Here is a 23,440-nt window from a genome sequence, read left to right on the forward strand (position 1 = left end):
TATATATATATATATATATATATATATATATATATATATATATATACATATATCAATCACATCTTTATCCATTCATCTGTTGATGGACATCTGGGCTCTCTCCATATTATGGCTATTGTGGACATTGCTGCCATATATATACATATAATGAAATATTACTCAGCCATCAAAAGAATGAAATCTTGCCATTTGCAATAATGTGGATGGAGCTAGAGGGTATTATGCTAAGTGAAATAAGTCAGTCAGAGAAAGACAAATACCATATGATTTCACTTGTATGTGTGATTTAAGAAACAAAACAGATGAACATAGGGGAAGGGAAGGAAAAATAAAATAAGACAAAAACAGAGAGGGAGGCCAACTCTAAGAGACTCTTAAATATAAAGAACAAACTGAGGGTTGCTGGAGGGGAGAGGAGTGGGGGGATGGGGTAACTGGGTGATGGACATTAAAGAGGGCACATGATGTAATGAGCACTGGGTGTTATATGCAACTGATGGATCACTGAATTCTACCTCTGAAACTAATAATACAGTATATGTTAACTAAATTGAACTTAAATAAAATATTTTTAAAAAGAGACTTGCTATTGGTATGTTACTGTTCTGCATCTCTCATTCTTCCTCTTTCTGAAGAGTGTTTGTTACTGTTATCTTATTCCTGAGCTACTATTATATCTTAACCATATAACTTATGTTTTAGTCCATATATCTCTGAAGAAAGAGTAGACATACCCAGATGTGAAGTAGAGACTATCAGGAGATCCTGGGCTTCAGATGTGCTTTCATAATTACATGAGATTTTCATGTGGAGAGGATGAAAGCAATGATCCAGAGGGTAAACTGTGGCAGATTGTGTATTGTCCCCCCTTTATTTATTCTCCCCTTCCCTCAAAGAGGATTATTCATACTCACCCATTGCCAGATGATTTGCGGTTACCCTCCCCACCTGACCCTCCCACCACAGGAGGGGTATATTTTGTGGAAACAAGCAAAGACCACCCAAATGAGAATAAACAGAGGCTATTTATTCAGAGTTTGCTATATAGGAAGGCAGTCAGCCTCCATCACTAGCATTTGGCAGAGATTCAAAGGCAGGCAGGGGAGTAGGAGAGCGATTTTACAGTGGAAGAAAGGGAAGGCTTCAGGTATGTTGATTGGATGTTGTTGGCATGGGGAAGCTGGAGGCAGATCTAACTCGAAGTGGGGACTGTTATGTGATTGGTTTGGGAGCATATTTGGCTTTCTCTGGTTGATCTTGAGTTGGAAGCAGGGGCAAAAATTTCTGGCGGTCTTTGACCAAGTCCTGACCATTTGGGGCCAATTGCTACAGATGTTGTGGTTTGGCTTCCTGGGCTGGTTGCTGCCCAGGTTATGGGTCAAAGTCACTGCACAGGTCTGGTCGTTATTCACTTGTATATTCGGACTCTCCACTTTGTCTCATTGACATTGAGCTTAGCAGTGGGACTTCCGTGGCCAATAAGAGGTGAGTGGGCATCATATATGTCATGTTTGAGCAGGAGGTTTGAGAGCCATGGTGTGTTGGCTCTGGCCCTCTTTTCCATCTGCAGTGAGAATGGCATGCCCCACACAGGGGCTGCTTCTTTAGTCTATGTTCTAGAATGTGAAGACTCACGGCACAGAGCCACAGCCTACACATTGTCCAATTTTAGTATATGTGCTGCTGAAGCCAGCACAGCCTATGCATTGTCAAAAACAGCTGTAGTGGACCTGAAGTCCACGTGAAATGCTATTGTTTTATAAGCTATTATCAATTGAAATTCGTTGTTTAGGCAACACAGCTAAGTAATACTGTCATCCTCTGGTTCGGATCAGAGAGACTTTGATAGGGGGATGGTTCTGCTTTAAAGAAAATCTAAATAAAAGGTTAAAGGCGTGTTTTTCTACATACTAAGAAAGAGCATGTCTGCACCAACAAATAATAATAATACTGATAGGGGCGCCTGTTAAGCATCTGCCTTTGGCTCAGGTCATGATCCCTGGGTCTTGGGATCGAGTCCCGCATTGGGCTTCCTGCTCAGCCGGGAACGTGCTTCTCTCTCTCCCTCTGCTACTCCTCCTGCCTGTGCTCTCTCTCGCTCTCTCTCTCAAATAAATAAATAAAATCTTTAAAAAAATAATGACACTGATAATAGCAGCTGATACAGGCTGGCCGGGTCCGAGGACCCAGTGGAGGTCCCGCAGGACCAGCCAAGAGGGTCCTTGGCTTCACACAGGATGGCAGTCAAACTCAATCCAAGAGGAAGTGAGAGCAGAGTTTATTGAAGACGCAGAGAGAGTGCAGATGCAGACAAAGCATATGGGAGACTTGGAAAGGAAAGAGGAATGAAGAATGAGTCTTGTCTTTGCTTGGGGCCTGGGGTTTTAATTAAAGATTATGGTCTGGTGCATGTGTGTTCTCAGCCATCCAGGAACAAAGATGAGTGTTTGTTCCTAAGTCACTTATGCCCTGGAGTCAGGGGTCTTGGTGAGTCAGTGGTCTTGGAAAATGTTCATGACGTGACGACCCTGCCTGGTCACTCCTTAGATGTTATCTGTTGTGCTGGAAGACTCCAAAGAAATCATTAACTCCTTGACCTTTACCAGGAGGACATACATTATCTGTTCTATAAGCCAGGTCCTAGCAAAAATAGAAGCAGGAAAAGGAGCAAAAAAGCAGTCCTTCATGGGGTCCCTTCCGTTTCCCTGTCTCACAGCGACCATCTATAGTTAGTGATTTTGAAATCTGCATGTAATGATATGAAGACAATGTTATTCACCAGAATTCCTTTTTAAAAAGGAGAGCTGTTTTTGCTAGGAAAATACTGCAATTACTAATAATGGTGAGACAGTGAAGTTGGAGGCATGGGCCGGGTCACTCTTAGTAAGCGAGGCAGCGTTTTGGTTGTTGTTGAGCCAGACAGAAAGGGGACTAGGAAGAGAGGAAGACAGGACATGGGACCAGTGAGGTGATGGGAGACTGCAGCACCCATCTCGAGTACATTCCTCATCTCGAGTACATTTGTGCAAGTTATGCAATATCTGGGTCCGGAAACTTGGTGAGCCCGTGAAGGGGCCAGGCTTCCCTTCATATGGATATGCTGAAGTAGCCTGGTGGGTGCAGAAATAGAGAAGTGGTGATCATTAAGGCCTTGAGCCGCTGGAAGTTACAGGAAGTTGTAGGAAGAGCTTTTAAGCAGGGGTTAGAGAGTTGGGCCAAATTCAACCAGATTTTTAAGTTTTAGAGGGCTCCTGCTGATAGATAAATGATAGTAAGAAACACCCATAAGTAAATATTATTCCCATTTCACTGATAAGGAAGTTGAGACACATAACAATGACATAACTTGCCTCGAATCACATAGTAATTTGAACAGTTGGGATGAAAGTATAATATGAATTCTCCAAAGGTTATGCTCTTTGGTCTCTGTTTTTATGGTCTGTGCTAAATTTAAGTTTTGATGATAAATTTATAGCATTTCAGAAAAATTTTAACGAAGGTAATTAGGAACTATGAAATTCTAGCAATGTGCCATTTTAATTTTTTTTTTAAGATTCATTTATTTGAGAGAGAGAGAGAGAGAATGAGCAGGGGGAGGGGCAGAGGGAGAGGGAGAGAGAGAATGCACAGGCAGACTCCCTGCTGAGGGTGGAGCCTGATGCGGGCCTCTATCCCAGACCCTGAGATTAAGACCTGAGCCAAAACCAAGAATCGGCTGCTTAATTGGCTGAACCACCCTGGTGCCCCTGCATTGTGCCTTTTTTTTAATGGATTCAACACCACTTTTTTAAAACCATCAATTGTTCATGTTACTTCTGGCTTAAAACCCTTTGGAGGTGAAGGATCAAGTCCCAGGCCCTTGCCAGGGCATCCATCTGACCTGGGCCCCCAGGCCACAGCTCCAGTTTCAGCTCACACCACACTCTGCCTCTGTCTGAATTCCAACTACACTGATTTCTTCAAAGCCACCACTGTATTCTTGCATTCACCTCCACCCCCTTGTCAGAAAAGAAAAAAAACAAAAAACAAAAAACCTTTCACGGAACTAAATCCTGCTCATCTTTCAGATTCCAGTGTAAATATTTCTTCTTCATTGCAGCCTCTCCTAACTACCTGCCTGCTTCCCCTCCAGTTTAGGTCATGTCCTCTTGTTACCTATTCTCATAGCTCCTTGTCCTGCTCCGTTGTCAGTGCTTGTCTTTGGTTGTGGCTATAAATCTCTGTGTTAGTAATAGAATCTCTTGTTGTCTTAATGAGAGGTAGGGGAATTGTAGGGGTTACCAGGGAGAGTGATGGCCGCCTGGGTTCAAGCTTCAGTTCTGCCATTTATTAACAGGAAGGGCCTGGCCCTGTTACTTAAGATCTCTCTGTCTTGCTTCCCTCTTCTGTATAATGGGCATGGTACAATAGGACATACTTCTGGGAAAGAGCTGTTTCTCTACACTCTTACACAGAACACTTCTGACACCAGATGTGTGTGTGTGTTTCCACAACAGTACAGTTCACTTCTCTGTGGAACATCGACTGGATGTCCTACAGTTTAACTCAATTATGACACTAACTGCTTGGAGTTAGAACAAACCTCACACATTAAGGGTTCAGTCCCACAAGACTGCCCCACTTCAGATGCTAATAAAAATGGTGGGTCCCCGGGTTACCCACGACTTCTGTTGGACTTGGCTACAAATAGAGGTCCCCATAACCTCAGGTTTGATATTTTACTAGAATGGCATACAAAACTCCAGGAACATTTACTTACATTTCCTGGTTTATTATAAAGGATACAGATGAAGAGGTACGTAGGGTGAGGTCCAGAAGGTTCCTTGAGTGCAGGAGCTTCCGTCCCTGTGGACTTGGGTCTGTCATCCTCCCAGCACATGGATGTATTCACCAACCTGGAAGCTCATCAAATCTCATCTTTCAAGAGTTTTTATAGAGCTTTATTATTCAGCTCCCTACCCCAACCCTCTTCTTGAAGGTCAGTGGCTGGAGCTGAAATTTCCAACCCTTTAATCATTTGGTCTTTCTGGTGACCAGCCCTATCATGAGGCTATCTGGGACTTCATCCTAAGTCACCTCATTTGCATAAATCAGGTGTGATTAAAATGACTTGTGGATAACAATAGACACTTCTATCACTTAGGAAATTCCAAGGGTTTTAATGAATTCTATACAAAAACCAAGTTTAACAAAGGATGCTCTTATTACCTGTATTACTCAGGATATTACAAAGGTTTTAGGAGCTCTGTCACAGGAACTGGGGAAGAAGACCAAATCTGTATTTCTTTTTTTTTTTTAAGCTTTTATTTTAATCTCTCGATGCTCACCAAAAGTGCCCTCCTTAATCCCCATCACCTATTTCACCCATCCCCCAACCCACCTCCCCTCTGGTAACTATCAGTTTGTTCTCCTTAGTTAGGAGTCTCTTTCTTGGTTTCTCTCTCTCTCTTTCCACTTTGTTTGTTTGTTTTGTTTCTTAAATTCCACCTAAGAGTGAAATCATATGGTATTTGTCTTTCTTTGGCTGACTTATTTCACTTACTATTATAGCTCCATACATGTCATTGCAAATGGCAAGATTTCATTCTTTTTTACAGCTGCATAATATTCCATTATATATATATACCACATCTTCTTTATCCATTCATCAGTTGATGGATACTTGGGCTGCTTCCATATCTTGGCTATTGTAAATAATGCTGCTATAGGGGTACATGTATCCCTTTGAATTTGTATTTTTGTATTCTTTGAGTAAATACCCAGTAGTACAATTGCTGGATTGTAGAGCAGTTCAATTTTTAACTTTTTGAGAACCTCCATACTGTTTTCCAGAGTAGCTGCACCAGTTTGCATTCCCACCAACAGGGTAAGAGGGTTCCCCTTTCTCCATATCCTCGACAATGCCTGTTGTTTCTTGTGTTTTTGAGTTTAGGCATTCTGACCAGTGTGAAGTGATATCTCATTGTAGTTTTGATTTGCATTTTTCTGATGATAACTGAAGATAAGCAACTTTTCATGTGTCTGTTGGCCATCTGTATGTCTTCAGAGAAACCTCTGTTCATGTCTTCGGTCCATTTTTAAATTGAATTATTTGTTTTTGGGGTGTTGAATTGTTTAAGTTCTTTATATGTTTTGGATACTAACCCTTTATTGGATAAGTCATTTGCAAATATCTTCTCCCATTCAGTAGGTTGCCTTTTATTTTTGTTGATTGTTTCCTTCTCTGTGCAGAAACTGTTTATTTTGACGTAGTCCAATAGTTTATTCTTGCTTTTGTTTCCCTTTCTTCAGGGGACTTATGTAGGAAAAAGTTGCTATGACCAACGTCAGAGAAATTACTGCCTGTGCTCTCTTCTAGGATTCTTATGGTTTCAGGTCACACATTTAGGTATTTTGAATTTATTTTTGTGTATGGTGTAAGAAAGTGGTCCAGTTTCTTTCTTTTGCATGAATTGTGATGCCTCCAGTTTTGTTTTTCTTTTTCACAATTGCTTTGGCTATTCAGGGTCTTTTGTGGTTCCATACAGATTTTAGGATTGTTTGTTCTAGTTCTGTGAAAAATGCTGTTGATATTTTGATAGGGATTGCATTAAATGTATAGATTGCCTTGGGTAGTATAGACATTTTAACAATATTTGTTCTTGCAACCCATGAGCATGGAATATCTTTCCATTTCTGTGTCATCTTCAATTTCTTTCATCAGTGTTTTATAGTTTTCAGAGTGCAGGTCTTTCACCTCTTTGGTAAAGTTTATGCCCAGGCATTTTATTATTTTTGGTGCAATTGTAAATGGGATTGTTTTCTTAATTTCTCTTTCTGCTGTTTCATTCTTAGTGTATAGAAATGCAATGGATTTCTGTGCATTGATTTTGTATCCTGTGACTTTACTGAATTCATTTTTCAGTTCTAGTAGTTTTGTGGTGGAGTCTTTAGGATTTTCTATATAGAGTATAATGTCATCTGCAAATAGTGAAAGTTTTACTTCTTCCTTATCAATTTGGATGCCTTTTATTTCTTTTTGTTGTCTGATTGCTGTGGCTAGGACTTCTGCACTATGTTGAGTAAGCAGTGAGAGTGGACATCCTTCTCTTGTTCCTGACTGTAGCGGAAGAGCTTTTAGTTTTTCCCCATTGAGGATGGTGTTAGGTATGGGTTTTTCATATATGGCCTTTATCATGTTGAGGTATGTTCCCTCTAAATCTACTTTGTTGAAAGTTTTTTTTTTTTTTTTTTAACTTCGACAATTTATTGAGAGGCCCCCCTCCCCGCCCGCGCAGTCTCTAGGTCACTTTTTCCTCTTGTAGATCTTGTGTGCCAGCAGCAGGAAGATGGCCGGGGGCAGGGGCGAGGCATACTGCTCGATGAGGCCCAGAAGGTGGCCGTAGCTGTCTTCCTCATACTGCGTGAACACGGCGGGCATATTCAGCTCCTCGTACAGTGCCTTCACCCAGGTCACCTTCTCCGCCTCCTTCTGTCCATGATTCTCCTGAAAAAGCTGACGCTGTTTAGGAGCGGCCCGCTGCAGACACTGAACCACCAGCCAGCTGCATTTGTTGTCCTGGATGTCTGTGCCAATCTTGCCTGTCACACTGGGGTCCCCAAAGAGGTCGAGGTAATCGTCCTGAATCTGAAAGAACTCCCCCATCTCCAGCAGGATCTTCTTGGCATTGGCATGCTCTTTCTCCCCATCAATGCCCGCCATGTACATGGCAGCCGCCATAGGAAGAAAGAACGAGTAGAAAGCGGTCTTGTACTTGACCATAGATTTGTACCTCTTTTCAGTGAATCTGCCAAGATCCACATTGCCCTGGGGGTCTGTGATGAGGTCCAGGGTCTGTCCGATCTCGGTCTGATAGGAACTCTGCAGGAAAAGCTCTATCAGGTTCAGGTAATGGGGCTGCTCCCGACAGTGGAGCTTCAGCTGGTGGTAGATACACTCTTCATAAGCAAAGCATCATTGATGGCATCCAAACCTATGCCTGGCTTCTGATACCAGCAGATCTGCCCCCGGCAGGTGAGGGATGAGTCCATGATGTCGTCGGACACCAGGAAGAAAGCTTGGAGCAGTTCCACACACCAGCCCACAGTCAGGGTCCGCCGGAGACTATCGGCATCCTGCTTCCTTGGCTCTACCAGCTCCTGAAATGCTATCAGCACAGTCAAACCCCGCTGGCACTTGCCGCCAATCACATTGTACTCCAAGACCTCCTTGAGCCAGGCAATGGCGTCTCCGGTCTCCGGGTGGCCCACGCCATCCTCGGTCAGCACCTTGACAATCTGGGAGAAATGCTGGATGAAATCCTGCTTTGCTTGGGCATAAGGGTCCAACTTCTGGTCTCCATTCATTCTGAGGGAGGAGTAAAGTGCTCTGCTCCTGGATGCCGGCTCTTCCTACTTTGTTGAAAGTTTTTTATTATGAATGGATGCTGTACTTTGTCAAATGCTTTTTCTGCATCTGTTGAAATGATCATATGGTTCTTATACTTTCTCTTACTGATGTGATGTATTGTGTTGATTGATTTGCAAATATTGAACCACGCTTGCAACCCAGGAATAAATCCCACATGATTGTGGTGAATGATTTTTAAAAATCTATTGTTAGATTAATTTGCTAGTATTTTGTTGAAGATTTTTGCATCTATGTTCATCAGAGATATTGGCCTATAGTTCTCTTTTTTTTGTGTGTGGTGTCTGTATCTCGTTTTTTATCAGGGTAATGCTTACCTTGTAGAATGAATTTGGAAGTTTTCCTTCCTTTTCAGTGTTTTGGAATAGTGTGAGAAGAATAGGTATTAACTCTTTTTAAAATGTTTGGTAGAGGGGTGCCTGAGTGGCTCAGTCAGTTAAGTGTCTGACTCTTGATCTCAGCTCAGATCATGATCTCAGGGTTGTGAGATTGAGCCCCGAGTTGGACTCTGCATTGGGCATGGAGCCTGCTTAAGATTCTCTCTCTCTCTCTCCCTCTCTAAATAAATAAATAAATAAATAAATAAATAAATAAATAAATCGATCGATCAATCGATTGGTAGAATTCACCTGTGAAGGCATCTGCTCCTGGACTTCTGTTTGTTGAGAATTTTTTGATTACTGATTCAATTTCTTTTCTGGTTATCAGTCTGTTCAAATTTTCTGTTTCTTCCTGTTTCAATTTTGATAGTTTATATGTTCCTAGGGATTTATACATTTCTTCTAGGTTGTCCAGTTTATTGTTGATTTGTTTTATAATATTCTCTTATAATTGTTTGTATTTCTGTGGTGTTGGTTGTTATTTCTCCTCTCTCATTTGTGATTTTTATTTATTTGGGTCCTTTCTCTTTTTTTCTTGATAAATCTGACTAGAAGTTTATCAATTTTGTTGATTCTTTTCACAGAACCAGCTCCTGGTTTCATTGATCTGTTCTTTTTTTTTTTTTTTTTAGTTTCTATATTATTTATTTCTGTTCTGTTTAATATTTCCTTCCTTCTGCTGGTTTTAGGTTTTGTTTGTTGTTCTTTTTCTAGCTCCTCTAGGTGTATGGTTAGATTGTCTATTTGAGATTTTTCTTGCTTCTTGAGATAAGCCTGCATTTCTATAAACTTCCCTCTTAGAACTGTTTTTGCTGCTTCTAAATGTTTTGAACAATTTTGTTTTCGTTTTTATTTTTTTCCATGTACTTTTTAGTTTCTTCTTTTATTTCCTGGTTGACCCATTCATTGTTTAGTAACGTTATTTAACCTGCGTGAATTTGTGGTCCTTCCAGATTTTTTCTTTTGGTTGACTTCTAGTTTCATAGCATTGTGGTAAAAAAAGATGCATAGTATGACTTCGATCTTTTTGAATTTGTTGAGGCTTATTTTGTGGCCTAATATGTGATCTGTTCTGGCGAATGTTCCATGTACATTTGAAAAGAATGTGTATTCTGCTGTTTTAGGATGGAATGTTCTGAATATATCTGTTAAATCCATCCGGTCCAGTGTGTCATTCAAAACTATTGTTTCCTTGTGGATTTTCTGTTTAGATGATCTGTCCATTGATGTAAGTGGGGTGTTAAAGCCCCTACTATTACTGTATTATTACCGATTAGTTCCTTTATGTTTGTTATTAACTGTTTTATGTATTTGGGTACTCCCATGTTGGGTGCATAAATGTTTACAGTTGTTATATCTTCTTGTTGGATTGTCCCCTTTATTATTATATAGTGTCCTTTGTCTCTTGTTACAATCTTTGTTTTAAAGTCTATTTTGTTCCACATAAATATTGCTACTCTGGCTTTCTTATGACATCCATTTGCATGATAAATGTTTCTCAGTCCTCTCATTTTCTATCTGTAGGTGTCTTTAGGTCTAAAAAGAGTCTCTTGGAGGCAGCATATAGATGGGTCTTATTTTTTTTTATCTATTCTGTCACCTTGTGTCTTTTGATTGGAGTGTTTATTCCATTTACATTCAAAGTAATTACTGATAGATATGTATTTATTGACATTGTAGTACTTGTTTTGTGGTTGTTTCTGAAGACTTTCTCTCATGGTTTTCTTGTTTCTTTAGTGATATATTTTGACTTCTGTCTTTTTATTCTTTGCATATTTATTAGTGGTTTTTTATTTGTGGTTACCATTACAGTAGTATATGACATCTTTTGCATATAGCAGTCTATATTAGGTTGATAGTTGTTTAAGTTTGAACTCATTCTTTACTCCTCTCCTCCCCATGTTTTAGGTATAAGGTGTCATATTTTACATCCTTTTATGTTGTGAATTACTTGACTGATTTTTTACAAAAATATGAATTTTTACTGCTTTTTTGTTTCCTACCTTCATACTGTTGTTTTTGGCCCTTCTTTCCACTCAGAGTCCATTTTAATATTTCTTGCAGGGCTGGTTTAGTGGTAATGAGCTCCTTTAGTTTTTGTTTGTCTGGGAATCTCTTTATCTCTCCTTCTATTCTGAATAATAGCCTTGCTGGATAGAGTATTCTTGATTGCAGGTTTTTTCCATTCAGCCCTTTGAATATATCATGCCACTACTTTCTGGGTTGGAGAGTTTCTGCTGAAAAATCTGCTGGTAGCCTTATGGGGTTTCCTTTACATGTTACTGTCTTCTTCGGTCTTGCTGCTTTTAATATTTTTTATCATTATATTTTGCCATTTTAATTACAAATATGTCTTGGTGTGGATCTGCTTTTGTTGATTTTGTTGGGGGGGTTCTCTGTGCCTCCTGGATCTGGATATCTGTTTCCTTCCCCAGATTAAGGAAATTTTCAGCTATTATTTCTTCAAATAAATTCTCTGCCCCCCCTTTTTCTCTCTTCTTCCCCTGGAACACCTATAATACAAATGTTATTACATTTGATGGTGTCACTGAGTTCCCTAAGTCTATTCTTATTTTGCGTAATTCTTTTTTCTCTCTTTTGTTAAGCTTGCTTACTTTCCATTACTCTGTCTTCTAGGTCATTGATTTGTTCCTCTGCTTTTTCTGGCCTGCTGTTCATTCCTTCAAGCATGTTTCTCATTTTGTTTATTAATCCTTTTATCTTTGCTATGTTATTTCTTATCTCTGTGTTAATGGTCTCACTGATGCTCTTCACTCTTTTCTCCAATCCAGTGAGTATCCTTATGATCATTCCTTTAAAATCTCCATGAGGCATATTACTTATATCTGTTTCATTTAGATCTCTGGCTGTGGCCTTGTCCTGTTCTTTCATTTGGGACAAATTCCCCTGTCTTCTCATTTTGTCTGTCCTCTTTCTCTGTGTTAGGAAATTCAGCTATGTCTCCTGTTCTTGAGAGTAATGGCTTTATGAAGAAGAGGTTCTATAGGGCCCTGCAGTGTAGTGTCCCTTGTTACCCAGGGCCTAGTGCTTTGGGGAGTGTCTCCCTCGTGTACTGTGTGCATGCTGCTGTTGCATCCTGGCCTCTTTATTCATCAGGCCAGAAGTCTGCAGAGGCTCTCTTTACCCATTGTGGGCAATGTTTGGTCCTTATCTTGAATGTGGCTCATCTTAACTAGGTGTGCTCTGGTCTGCTCATGGAATGAGACCTATTGCCACTGCACCAGAACCGAGGCCTTACAAAACTCCCTGGTTGGGAGACACGGTGTTGGCAGGAGTTTGGGCTGGTCTTCTGAGGGAGGGGGCCCACCATGCTTGAACTGAAGCAAGTATGACTGGGAAGGGCAGTTCCACCAGAGCGTAGGGGGCGGGGCTTGGTGTAAGCAAGTTAGGTAGTGGTTGTGCTGGTTTCTGTAGGTGATTCTGTGTTTATGCTGATGGGTGGGGAAGGGAAATGGCGCCAGTCAGTTCCTTTGTTCCTGGAATGGTCTCTCTGTGAACACTGCCTCTCTGGGACATGGTTCAAGAAGAGCAAATAACCTCCCCACTGTGTGCCCCAGGCACTCCTCAGATCACTATTTCCATGCTGTATGGCCACTGGATGTTTGCCCTGTGTTTTCTACAAGAGTAGCCCCAGTACCCTCCAAGCTCCCCCAGAGCCAAGCATGGTGACCTTTTAAACTCTAGGCTTTAAGGCCCTCTGGTTGCAAGAACTCAGGAAATTCAGGCCCTCTTGCTTTCCAAGCCAATTGCTATGGGCATTCATTTTCCTTGTGTGCTCTTCCATGTGTCAGTCTGTCTCTCACCTTTTCTGTGACCATAACTCCCTCCCCACTGCAGTGGCCATGATCTTTCTCCACATCTCATTTCCACACTTCCTAACTTCTTTGATGAGGCTTCTTCTCTACCTTTAGTTGTGGAATTTGTTCTGCCAGTCTTCAGATCAATTTCTGGGGTAATTAGGATGATTTGATAATTATCTAGTTGTATTTGTGGGATGAGGCGAGCTTAGGGTCCTTCTACTACACCGCCATCTTCCTTCCCTAGAATCCAAATCTATATTTCTTATTATACACTACTTCATATGCATGTTGTGAGAATTAAATGAGTCAGCTCTATGGAGTGCTTTGTATAAAGGGGGATCACTCTTAAATTTAGATGAAAAGCAGACTGTCAAAACAGGTTACTTGGGGGGTAGGGCAAATTGAAAGATGAACTAGATATGCATAAATACATACATGTACACTTCTTTTTAGTGTTGACAGAAATTAGTAGGCCCAGAGATAAACAGATTGAAAATATCGTATTGTAATACAATTTCTTCTTTGTGGCTGAATAATATGGTCATTAAAGCACAAGTTAAAAAAATGGGTTTTAGGATCCACTGATCTACTTGATGAATTATGTGTAATTATTGCTTGTTAGCCAGCATGAACAGAAGGTTATTGCTGTTGAAGGTCAAAAACTTAAAATAATAAATTCAGTTAAGGGAAAACATATTGATAGTGTCCAGAACGCAGTATTTTATCTGTTTAAAAGTGTGAGCCACATGATATACCCTAATCTATCTATATTGGCTAACTTCATTTCTTGTAGTCCACAAATACAGCCTTTGGCCTTCCCAGAATCGCCAAAACAATTTTTAACAAAAATGCTGTGAGACCTACCCTACCAGATGTCAAGGCTTATAAAGCTTAAGTCTGTGGTACTGCCACAAGCTTAAAAAAATAAGCAGTGAAACTGACTAGAAGACCCAGAAAAAGATGTGTGCATATGTAGAAGCCTGGAATAGGACAGAGGTAACATTACAGTTAGTGGGGTAAGGACTAACTACTTAACTATTCTGAAATAATTGGTTATCCATATGAAACCCATAAAATCACATTGCTATCTCATATAGCTACAAATAAAAATTCCAGATTTATTACAGAGGTAAAAATGAAACAGTTCAAAACTTTTAAAAGAAGACATAGGAAAATATCTTTATGACATGTAAGAACAGATTTCTTAGATAAGACACAAAAAGCATGGATGACAAAACAAAAGCTTGATGTATTTAACTACATTAGTGTGAAAATTTTTTGTATAGCAAAAATAACCTTAGTAAAATGAAAAGACATGCTACTAGATAGAAGATATTTGCAACTGCAAAGATATAGTGTACATAATATATAAAGAATTCATAAATCAATATTGATAAGCAATTCAACAGAAAAATGAACAAGGCATATTACCAGACAACTCACTAAAAAAGAAAACTGAATTACCAATCAACATATGAAAAATCATTAATCGGAGAATTGCAAATTAAAATGAGATCCTTTTTTGTACCCATCCATTTAACAAAAATTAAGAGTGTCACAAAGCAAATTTTGGTGGAATTTTCTCACGGGAAAATAAATTAGCACAGCAGTTTGCAGAAAATTTTGCCTATATCTAGTAAAGCTAAAAATGTTTATACCATGACCCAACAATTACACTCCTGGGTAATATACCCTGGAGAAACTTTCATGCATGTGTTCTGTATCAATCTGGGTTCATCTTTGAGGAACAGAATCTATTCTAGCTCATTAAGCAGGAAGGCATTTATTAGAAGTAGTTTAATGGCTTTAGAATTATTGAGAGGGCTGAAAATTCTAGGTTGTGCTTCCAGGAACGACTCCCCAAGATTGCAGAACTGGGTCAACAAAGGAGCTCTCGCTCCTCTGCGGTCAGGAAGCTGCTGGTTCCAGAAGCAGATCCCTGCTGCCAGGTTCAGTTAGTTGTCACAGCAGGTAACTGTCATAATCAGGAAACGACCATGATCAGAAAGCTGCTGCTGTTACTGCTGGATCCAGATCAATGCCATGCCTGCGATGATCACATCACCAAAACAGATAACTTGCTCTGGCTCTTTTTTTTAAAAGATTTTTTTTTTTATTTATTTATTTGAGACAGAGAGAATGAGAGACAGAGAGCATGAGAGGGAGGAGGGTCAGAGGGAGAAGCAGACTCCCTGCTGAGCAGGGAGCCCGATGCGGGACTCGATCCCGGGACTCCAGGATCATGACCTGAGCCGAAGGCAGTCGCTTAACCAACTGAGCCACCCAGGCGCCCTGCTCTGGCTCTTGACACCTACAAAGCTCATGACTAGCCACCAGGACTTGGCCAACACACAGTCCACGATCACATTTGCCAGTAGAGCACACAGAGACAGCAGAAATGTGGGTTCTGCCTCGCTTCTACCTCCCAAATTTAGAGTTCATCTGATTGGTAGAATCTAAATTGCTTCCAGAACCTAGTTGTAAAGGTAAAGGGGAATTGTTTTTAATCTGTCTAGTGTCTGCATGTGTGAATCTCCATCTGCAATATACTGCGTTGTACCGCTGTGGTTATTCAACACACCAACATGCTCTTCTTCCCTGACTTAGATCTTCAAACAACAGCAAGACAAAAGCCTAACTTATTTTTTCTGTCACTTATACAAATAAGAACTTGCTCATCTCCACCCTAATAGGGGAAAACTAAAGTCCCCTCAGTCCTTGCATGTAATTCTGGGAGTTACTCATTCCTTCTTTATTTCAGTTTATAATTCTATCTTGATATCCAGTGACGTATGAACTAAGTTGTCAGGCATTTGAATTTTTATGAGATTTATCTTCTACATACATCTTATTTTCTGGCATACATCTCTCTTAAGAAATTCAGGGTGACTGCCACTCCTTGTTCACCAGGTCCTATCAGTCTGATGTCATCAATGTAATCACCAGTGTGACCTCCTGGGGAAAGTAAGATGATAAAGAACTCTGTGACTAGTGCTGGAGAGTTAATTAGCCTTGAGGCAAGATGGTAATGGCACATGCCTATCCATGTGCAATTGAAGGGCTTCTGTTGTTTTCTTCTTCCTGAGATAGGGATAGAGAGTTGCTAGATCTATAGCTGCTAACCAAGTGCTTAACAGAGGCATTCCCAAATTAAGCTTGCATTATGGACTGAATGGTTGTATCCCCCCAATATTCATATAATGAACCAATAACCCCAATGTAATGGTATTAGGAAATGGGGCTTTTGAGAGTCAGTTAGGTTTAGATGAGGTCATGAGGGCGGAGCCCCATAATGGGATTAATGCCCTTATAAGAAGAGGAAGAGACTAGAGGTCTCTCCCCTAATGTGATGATCCAGCAAGAAGGCGGCCCTCTATAAACCAGGAAGAGGGCTCTCACTAGACCCTGAATCCATGGTCACCTTGACCTTGGAATTCCCAGCCTCCAGAACTGTAAGAAATAAATGTCTGTTGTTAAGCTACCCAGTCTATGGTATTTTGTTATAGCAGCCCAAGCTGACTAAGCCAGTTTGGGATAATCCACTATTGTTCTCCAAGAATGTCTTCTGCACAACCTAAATAAGAGAGTTAAAGGGGGATGTGAAAAGAATCCTCCTCGTCCTGTCTTTCAGGTCTTTGATGGTAGCACTAATCTCTGTGATTCCTCCTAGAGATTTGGTATTACTTTTTGTTTTCTACTGTGGTAAGGAATGGTAATTCCAGAAGCTTACTCTCGGTTTTCCTACATATATAATAGCTATAAGTCCGCGGGTCAGGAAGTTATTATGAGAATTCTTCTAGTTGGCATTTTTTTTCTTTTTTGTTTTAAGTTTTATTTAAATAATCTCTATACCCAATGTGGGGCTCAAACTCAAAACCCTGAGATCAAAAGTCATTTGCTCTTCTGACTGAGTCAGCCAGGTGCCCCTACTTGTCATTTTTTCCAAGCCTGCATACAGGAATAGGGAAATAACTACAGGATGTCTTGAAGAACTTGCTGGGCCCCTTGTGAGATGGACTTGGATCAAAATTCCATTTATCACTTGACACCAATAAATCCCCCTTCTTAATAGTTGGCCACACTGGTGATATAGAGCCCCAGGAATTAGCATTTACTCAGGGCCGGCATGTGGTAATTCTTTAAGTAAAGATATGGGTAGTTACCTTTTTCCAGGGTACAGTTACACTATTAAATGTCAACAGGAAGGCTACGTGGAATAGTATTAGTATTGACTTGCAGCTGCGTCTTGGCTTTCTTCCTCAGGTATTCCTGGCTTCTTCTTCATTCGTGGGGCTCTGGTGCTCAGACCTGGGAACTGCGTGAGCAACCTTGATTGTTTATCATTTTCATTCAAGTCAAGTCTCCATTTATCAGCCAAAGAAGTTTTTTGGTTTTGATGGGAGATATATAGAATAGATCAAGCCATTCTGACTATCCCTGGAGCCCTGCTTTCTATTCAGTAGGTCTATTTCTTTGATCTCAGGTTGTTACTTATTGCCATATGGTTTCTGCTGCTCTGAAATGGCCTCATCCTTATTAAACTCAGGATTCTATTTCTGGGAAAACATCTACTACCTTGATCTGTAGCCTACAAAAGAATGACACCACAGTGATTTTCAATGTTTTGATAAAGAGAGGGTCCTCTGAGCCCCTTCAGGGCTCACAGCTAACGGGTGGGTAAGACAGTCATGCATGTTAAATTTTCCCCAACATTCCTTTCTCCCCAAATCTCTGTCTTCTATCAAGGAATTCTTAGTGCCTAACTTTATTTAGTGGAGGCTACCATTGAGTTCAGGTTCAGTTAACTAATCGAGCAAACACTTTAGATTATTTCCAACTCTGCGAACTGGAATACTGAATCCAGAATCTCTAGTAAATGCATCCATGTTGATAAATTTAGCCTGAATGATCATTCTCAGAATTCATTCCCACAAGTCTCCAGATTTTTATTACCACAATTTAGCAAAATCTTAGCACTATTTTGCTATCTAAGATTTCTCCTCCTTAGTCAAACTTTGTACTTACATGTGATCTGACTCCTTGACTAGAGTGAATGAGGACTAGAAGAGTGAACCATAAGAAGATTTAGCATTTCTTGCAAGGTAATTACTGCAGGTGCAGTCGCATCGGGTCTTTAAACATGACAGATTTATCTGACAGAGGTGGGAGGGTGACATGTGCTAGACTGGAGAGCTCAGTGGGGCTTGTATGTTCAGATACTCAGACATCTAAATCCATTCAAATGTCCCATTCCAATTCATAGTGTCCCACTCTTTCCTAACTAATGTGTTTTTATATAAGAGGCCAAGTGAGGCTGAAATTAACCTAAGTTGTATTTTGGCAACCTGTTGCATCTGATTTTTAGTTGTATCTGTCCTGCAGGTCCAAGAGGTAAGGCGTTCATTCACAGCAGTGGTTCTCAAGTGGTTCCTGGACCAACAGTATTATCATCACTTTGAAACTTGTCAAAAATTTGAATTCTCAGGCTCCACCTTAGATCTACTGAATCAGAAACTCGAGGGATTTGGGATCCAGCAGTCTGTACTTCAACAAGCCTTTCAGGGGATGCTTATCCATGGCATAGTTTAAGGACCATTATTTTAGGGCACTTATAAGAGTTCTCTGATCCTCTGTGCACCAAATTAAGAATTTAAAATATGGAGCTTGTCCTGCTCCTCCTCCTCATTAACTCTCTAATGCAGCTAGAATTCGGCAGCTCACCCCACATTTCTTTTGTTCCTCATTCTCACCAGAAGGTGTTGTGTAGCAGCCAGCTGTTTTGCCAAGCCTTCCACTTAATAGGTATTTCATTCTTGGCCAAACATAATTCATCATCTGTTGCTAATGTAGTTATCATAGCTTTCAAACCCACCCAGGTGAGATAACCATTTCCAGTAGTCCATTTCTTTGAAATTCGGTTGCATGCAACCATACCCGATAACTAATGACCTAATCTTTTAGAATTCCATTGCAGGGAACAGTATCTGCTTTAGCTAGTTTAAGCAATTGATTTATGACTGACAGAGACGGATCTAGTTCTTTAGGGACATGACTTTAATACAGAATTTGGCAGCTTCTTTAGGGAAAAAATACAACATAACAAATACAAAATTAGGTATGAAATTCAAAATGTACTCATAATGAGAAAAGAAACTGCCACAAATTACAAATTCTAAAAAGCTGACATTTACCACAAAGATCACAAAATCCAGAAAGTAAAATAATATTTTTATTAATCAAATACTTAATGTACCTTTACAGTTTTTTTCTACATTTTTTTGCCTTATACACTCTTTGATTGCCTCTTTACTTGATAATAATTTTGTAGTATCACTTTATAGAGAGAAGAAAAAGACAGTTTAGTCTTTACTTTGTTGTAACTGTAATTTTGTTTTATTATCTATAGTTTAGAAAATTTCATTTTTACAACTCATTATTGATAATGCCATGTACGTTTTTGGAATTATTATTATTTTTTTTAAAGATTTTATTTATTTTTTAGAGAGCGAGTGAGAGAGAAACAGCATGAGAGGGGAGAGGGTCAGAGGGAGAAGCAGGCTTCCCGCTGAGCCAGGAGCCCAAGGTGGGACTCGACCCCAGGACCCTGGGATCATGACCTGAGCCGAAGGCAGATGCTTAACCATCTGAGCCACCCAGGCACCCCGTTTTTGGAATTATTGTCAAAATTGGGAAAACCCCTGCCAAATCTCTTTCTTATATGAACTATAAAATTTGGAACTTTTCTACAACTTATCTTCTGGCTCTGTCAACTTTAAACATTGTTCCTTCTCCACTACTCACTCTTATGGTGGTAGCATGTAGGATACCTTCTGACTGCAATATGATCCCCAGATCTGTCCCCTCCAGTCCCCATCCTTAATTGGATCCCCGAAATGCCTAAGGCCACTCCATCAACCCTAGAAACAAATGCAACTGAGGGGAAATTTGAATGGGAACAGATAATGGCCTTAATTTAGAGTAGTTAAAGTATCTTACTTCTGCAATTTTTATAAAAACATATACTAGCCATGGGCCCCATGTAATGAGGATCTCCGAAGCTTAAGCTTTGTAGTAAGCCCTCCTCTAATGATAGGGATCAATGAAATCATTAGTCGTTTGAAAAAATAGACTCTTGGGTGAGCTTTCAGGTATGACATCCAAAGTCACACTACAGAAGTGACTGCTGAGGCCAGCTCTTTTATGATCAGAAAGCTGCCACCCATAGAAGCAAACCACCCACTGCCCTGAGCAGGAAGCTGCCACAAACAGGAAACTATCATGTCATCAGGAATCACTTGCTTCCAGTTCCAAGCCCACAGCAGGCCTGCAACGATTCACACTGACAGAATGGATGCACTCTGCCCTGCCTCTCAAAGCTCACAAAATGACCGCACACTCGGACCCCTGCCATCTCTGTGTAGAAAAATCTGGTAGCTCTATGACTACGCGGATCAACTGCAGCAGCATTTAGAGTCCAGCTTACTTCCATGCTGAAAGCCTTTCATGATTGCCTTTGCTCAGCCAAACCTAAATGTCTTGCTGTAAGGGGGGCTGATAAATGTAGTTTTTAGCTTTTTAGACACTGATTTACAGAAGGATGCCCAAGAAGGAGCACGGAATAGATATTGCTCACCAGTGTCTTGAATGCAAAACAAGACGCGTAACAATAGCTAACATTTATTGAATACTTACAATGTTCTCATCCAAAAAAGAAGTGGAAAGAAAAAAAACCCCTCACTGTTCAGCAAAAAGAGAATCAATAAGTAATTAAATTGGTTATTCATATACTGAAATGCTATTCAACAGTTGAAATGAATGAACCGGACCTACACGGGTCAAGAGGAATATCTCTTACAAGTATAATATATTGAGTTTATAAAAAGCAAGTTACAGAATGATTCATAAGACTGATACTGTTCATATAAAGCCCAAAGCAGAGGAAATCGATACAAATAGATACATATGTAATAAAAGTATCAAAATGGGAATAATCAACACCAAATTGAGGATGGTGGCTCCTGAATGATACACGGAAGTAGTAGTGACTGGAGTTCTGGGATGGTGTCCAGGTTTGTTGCTGCACAGCTCAATCCCAGGGGACGCCCTTCACATAGAATACAATGTGCTAACCTCAGTGGGAATCATTCACATTCCATTTTAAGAAGTACGGTGCCTTCTGCACAGTAGTTGCTGAACATGCCCTGAGTGTACTGGGAACGCTTTATTGTTTTTAAGGTCAGTGAGATGAGTATGCCAGGATTCATTTTAATATTCCCTACAAAGAAAAATTTTATAATAAAGTATTCTATAAATTGTAATACAAAGTTCTAATTCCATCTATGAAATTCTATGTAACCTGATCTGGGAAAAATCATCTTTCAGACCTATGAATTTGATAGTCAAGCTCCACTTTGTAGTTCTCGTTCTTAGGATTTCATACTGGAAGACTAGGCACATACCTTTTTTCAGTGCTAGTCCTCATTTTGGCAGTTTTTTGGCAGTGAGAGGCCAAAAGAGGCTAAGAGAGCCAACAATAAGTATGTGATAAGTGATTCAGCTTCTAATGAAAATTTTTAAGAACTGACTCATTGGCACACTTACTAAGCACTTTGAGGTCATTGAGTTTCACTGGCATTGCTGCTTGGACTCAGAATTCTGATAACTGAACAATAATTTTTAGTTGAATTTTTGTTTTTTGCACCATCATCTAAAATACAACAGCAATAATTATTACTAACATTTATGGAATACTTAGCAGGTGCTAAGCACAATTCTAAGTGCTTTATATATACACTAATTCACTTAAGACTCACACCTATTTTAGGAGATAGGTACTGTTATTATCTTCATTTTATAGATGAAGGAATTGAGTAATAAAGATTAAAGAATGTGTCTTGGGTCGCATGGCCAAAAAAGTGATAGAGCTGAATCCAGGTAGAGCTGATCCAAAAGCATGTAATGTTCCATTTCTAAGACTTCTCTAAGTTCTCTTTGATAGCTCTTCACTCAGATGGTACGAAGTAGATTTGCTTCTTCCCCTTAACCTCCACTTTCCAGATTTATGTGCCTTAAATATTTAATACTGGAGAAGACATAATTTCCATCCATGGAAGAAAGCCATTCTAGAATATCAAGTTGAAGATTAGTCAGTAGATGGAAAGAGGAAATTCTAATTATTCTGGGATTCAATAAAATTTATACACACCCACACATAAATTCTCTTTCAAATGAGGATTTCTGAGTATTAATTTCATATTATTCACATTGTCTGGTGAATATAGCCTTTTAAAAATTCCAAGCCTATCTCTCATTCTGTTTTGTGGTTTGTATAGTTGATTGTTCGACTACTTCTGAAATTATTCCCCAAAGCTACATTGAGGAGCCCACCTCAAACATTACCATCTAGTACATTTGTCAGAGAGAAAAACTTCTGGCAAGTAGCAAAGTGTGTTCATTGAAATGTTATATTTTCAAAGAACCAACAGATACAAACAGTGAGACCTTGGGTCCTAGGTCAAAGATTTGAGGTATCTGGAGCATCATTTTCATGGGTGTGGGTCAAAGACTTTCTATTTTAATAGCTCATTTTAGAGAGGTTAAAAATGATTTCTCTGAATGCTGACAGAGAAGGAAAACTCACAGAGGCCCTTTGCCCTCAACCCTGGCCCAGCAGCAGTAGCTGGTGGGGGGCGCGGGGGTGGTTTAGAGGTTGCTGTGGCAATGACCTGTATTACATAATGCCTCCCATCTGTCCACAGATGTGTGAGTTTGCTCACATGTTTGATTAGATTTTTATTACACTTTCATACAGCTCCAGCCCATCTGCATTTGCCAGCCTGGGTGCAATTTCTAAAATACCTAAGCCATTAGTTATTCAATATATGCAGATATATATTGAGATATGTTCTCTGACCTAGTCCCTTGTGCTATTTGGGTAATCCTAACACCCATTTTATGGATGTACTGCATGGAACTGGTAGGGTAGGCACTGCGGGGCCTCTTGATGACTCCAGTGACGGTGACGGTAATGATGACAGCGGTGATGTCTGTCCGGATCAGCTCAGTGCCAGAAGCTCTAGATGACAGTCAGTGTTCTGCGGTTAGCATCTGTGATCCCACTGCAATCCACTCAGCACTGGATCTACAGAGAGAGGAGACAGAGGACACAACAACAACAACAATGGCAACAAAAACAAAACAAAACAAAAAAGGTTCACAATAAATTTTAGTGTGTTTAGATTTCTATAATAAAAATACCATAGACTGGGTGGCAAAATGGAAGGGTTCTGGTGAGCACCCTCTTTTGGGTTGCAGACTGCTGACTTCTGTTCGTACGCTCACATAGGGGAGAGCAGAGGAAGGAAGCTCTTGTGACTCCTAGAAGAGTGCTAATCCCATTCATGGGGACTCAACCCTCATGACCTCAGCTAACCCTCATCATCCCCCAAAGGCCCCACCTCCTAATACCACCACATTGGGAGATAGGGTTTCAACGCATGAATTTTGGGGGACACAAACATTCAGTTGATAGCAAACTCTGTGTAACATTTTTTTACTCAGAGAAGTGTTTTAAGCGTATTTGTTCTTTGCAACCCCATCAGGAGTTTGGCCTTGAGAAGACTGGAACAAGAGTTCTCCCATTCTGACACCAAAGATAAGAGCACCTTCATCAATCTGAGATGTCGCTACCATTTACAGTTTGGCAAGCCCAGTATTAGAGTGAGACCATTTTTACTCTACATGAGAAGAGCACTATGTCTATCTTGCTCACCCCAGCTCCCAGGACCGTGCTGAGTATGTGGTAGGCCCTTAATAAATACGTCCTGAATAGA

At 40.2% G+C, this 23,440-nt stretch overlaps 2 protein-coding genes across 2 annotated transcripts in view; one reads left to right on the top strand and one right to left on the bottom strand.

Moving 5' to 3' along the window:
* ANAPC10 (anaphase promoting complex subunit 10) overlaps window positions 1-23,440 on the top strand; it is a 254,833-nt gene that overhangs the window by 166,905 nt on the left and 64,488 nt on the right. The gene's annotated exons all lie outside the window — the stretch shown is intronic.
* On the bottom strand, window positions 7,286-8,374 carry LOC110571201 (farnesyl pyrophosphate synthase-like). Its single transcript, XM_044912610.1, is given in 2 exon segments — window positions 7,286-7,944; window positions 7,947-8,374. Coding segments are annotated over 2 exon segments (1,059 nt in total). The 5' UTR covers window positions 8,347-8,374.

The sequence above is a fragment of the Neomonachus schauinslandi genome, chromosome 2 (assembly GCF_002201575.2).
Source record: "Neomonachus schauinslandi chromosome 2, ASM220157v2, whole genome shotgun sequence".
In the NCBI taxonomy this organism is placed as follows: domain Eukaryota; kingdom Metazoa; phylum Chordata; class Mammalia; order Carnivora; family Phocidae; genus Neomonachus; species Neomonachus schauinslandi.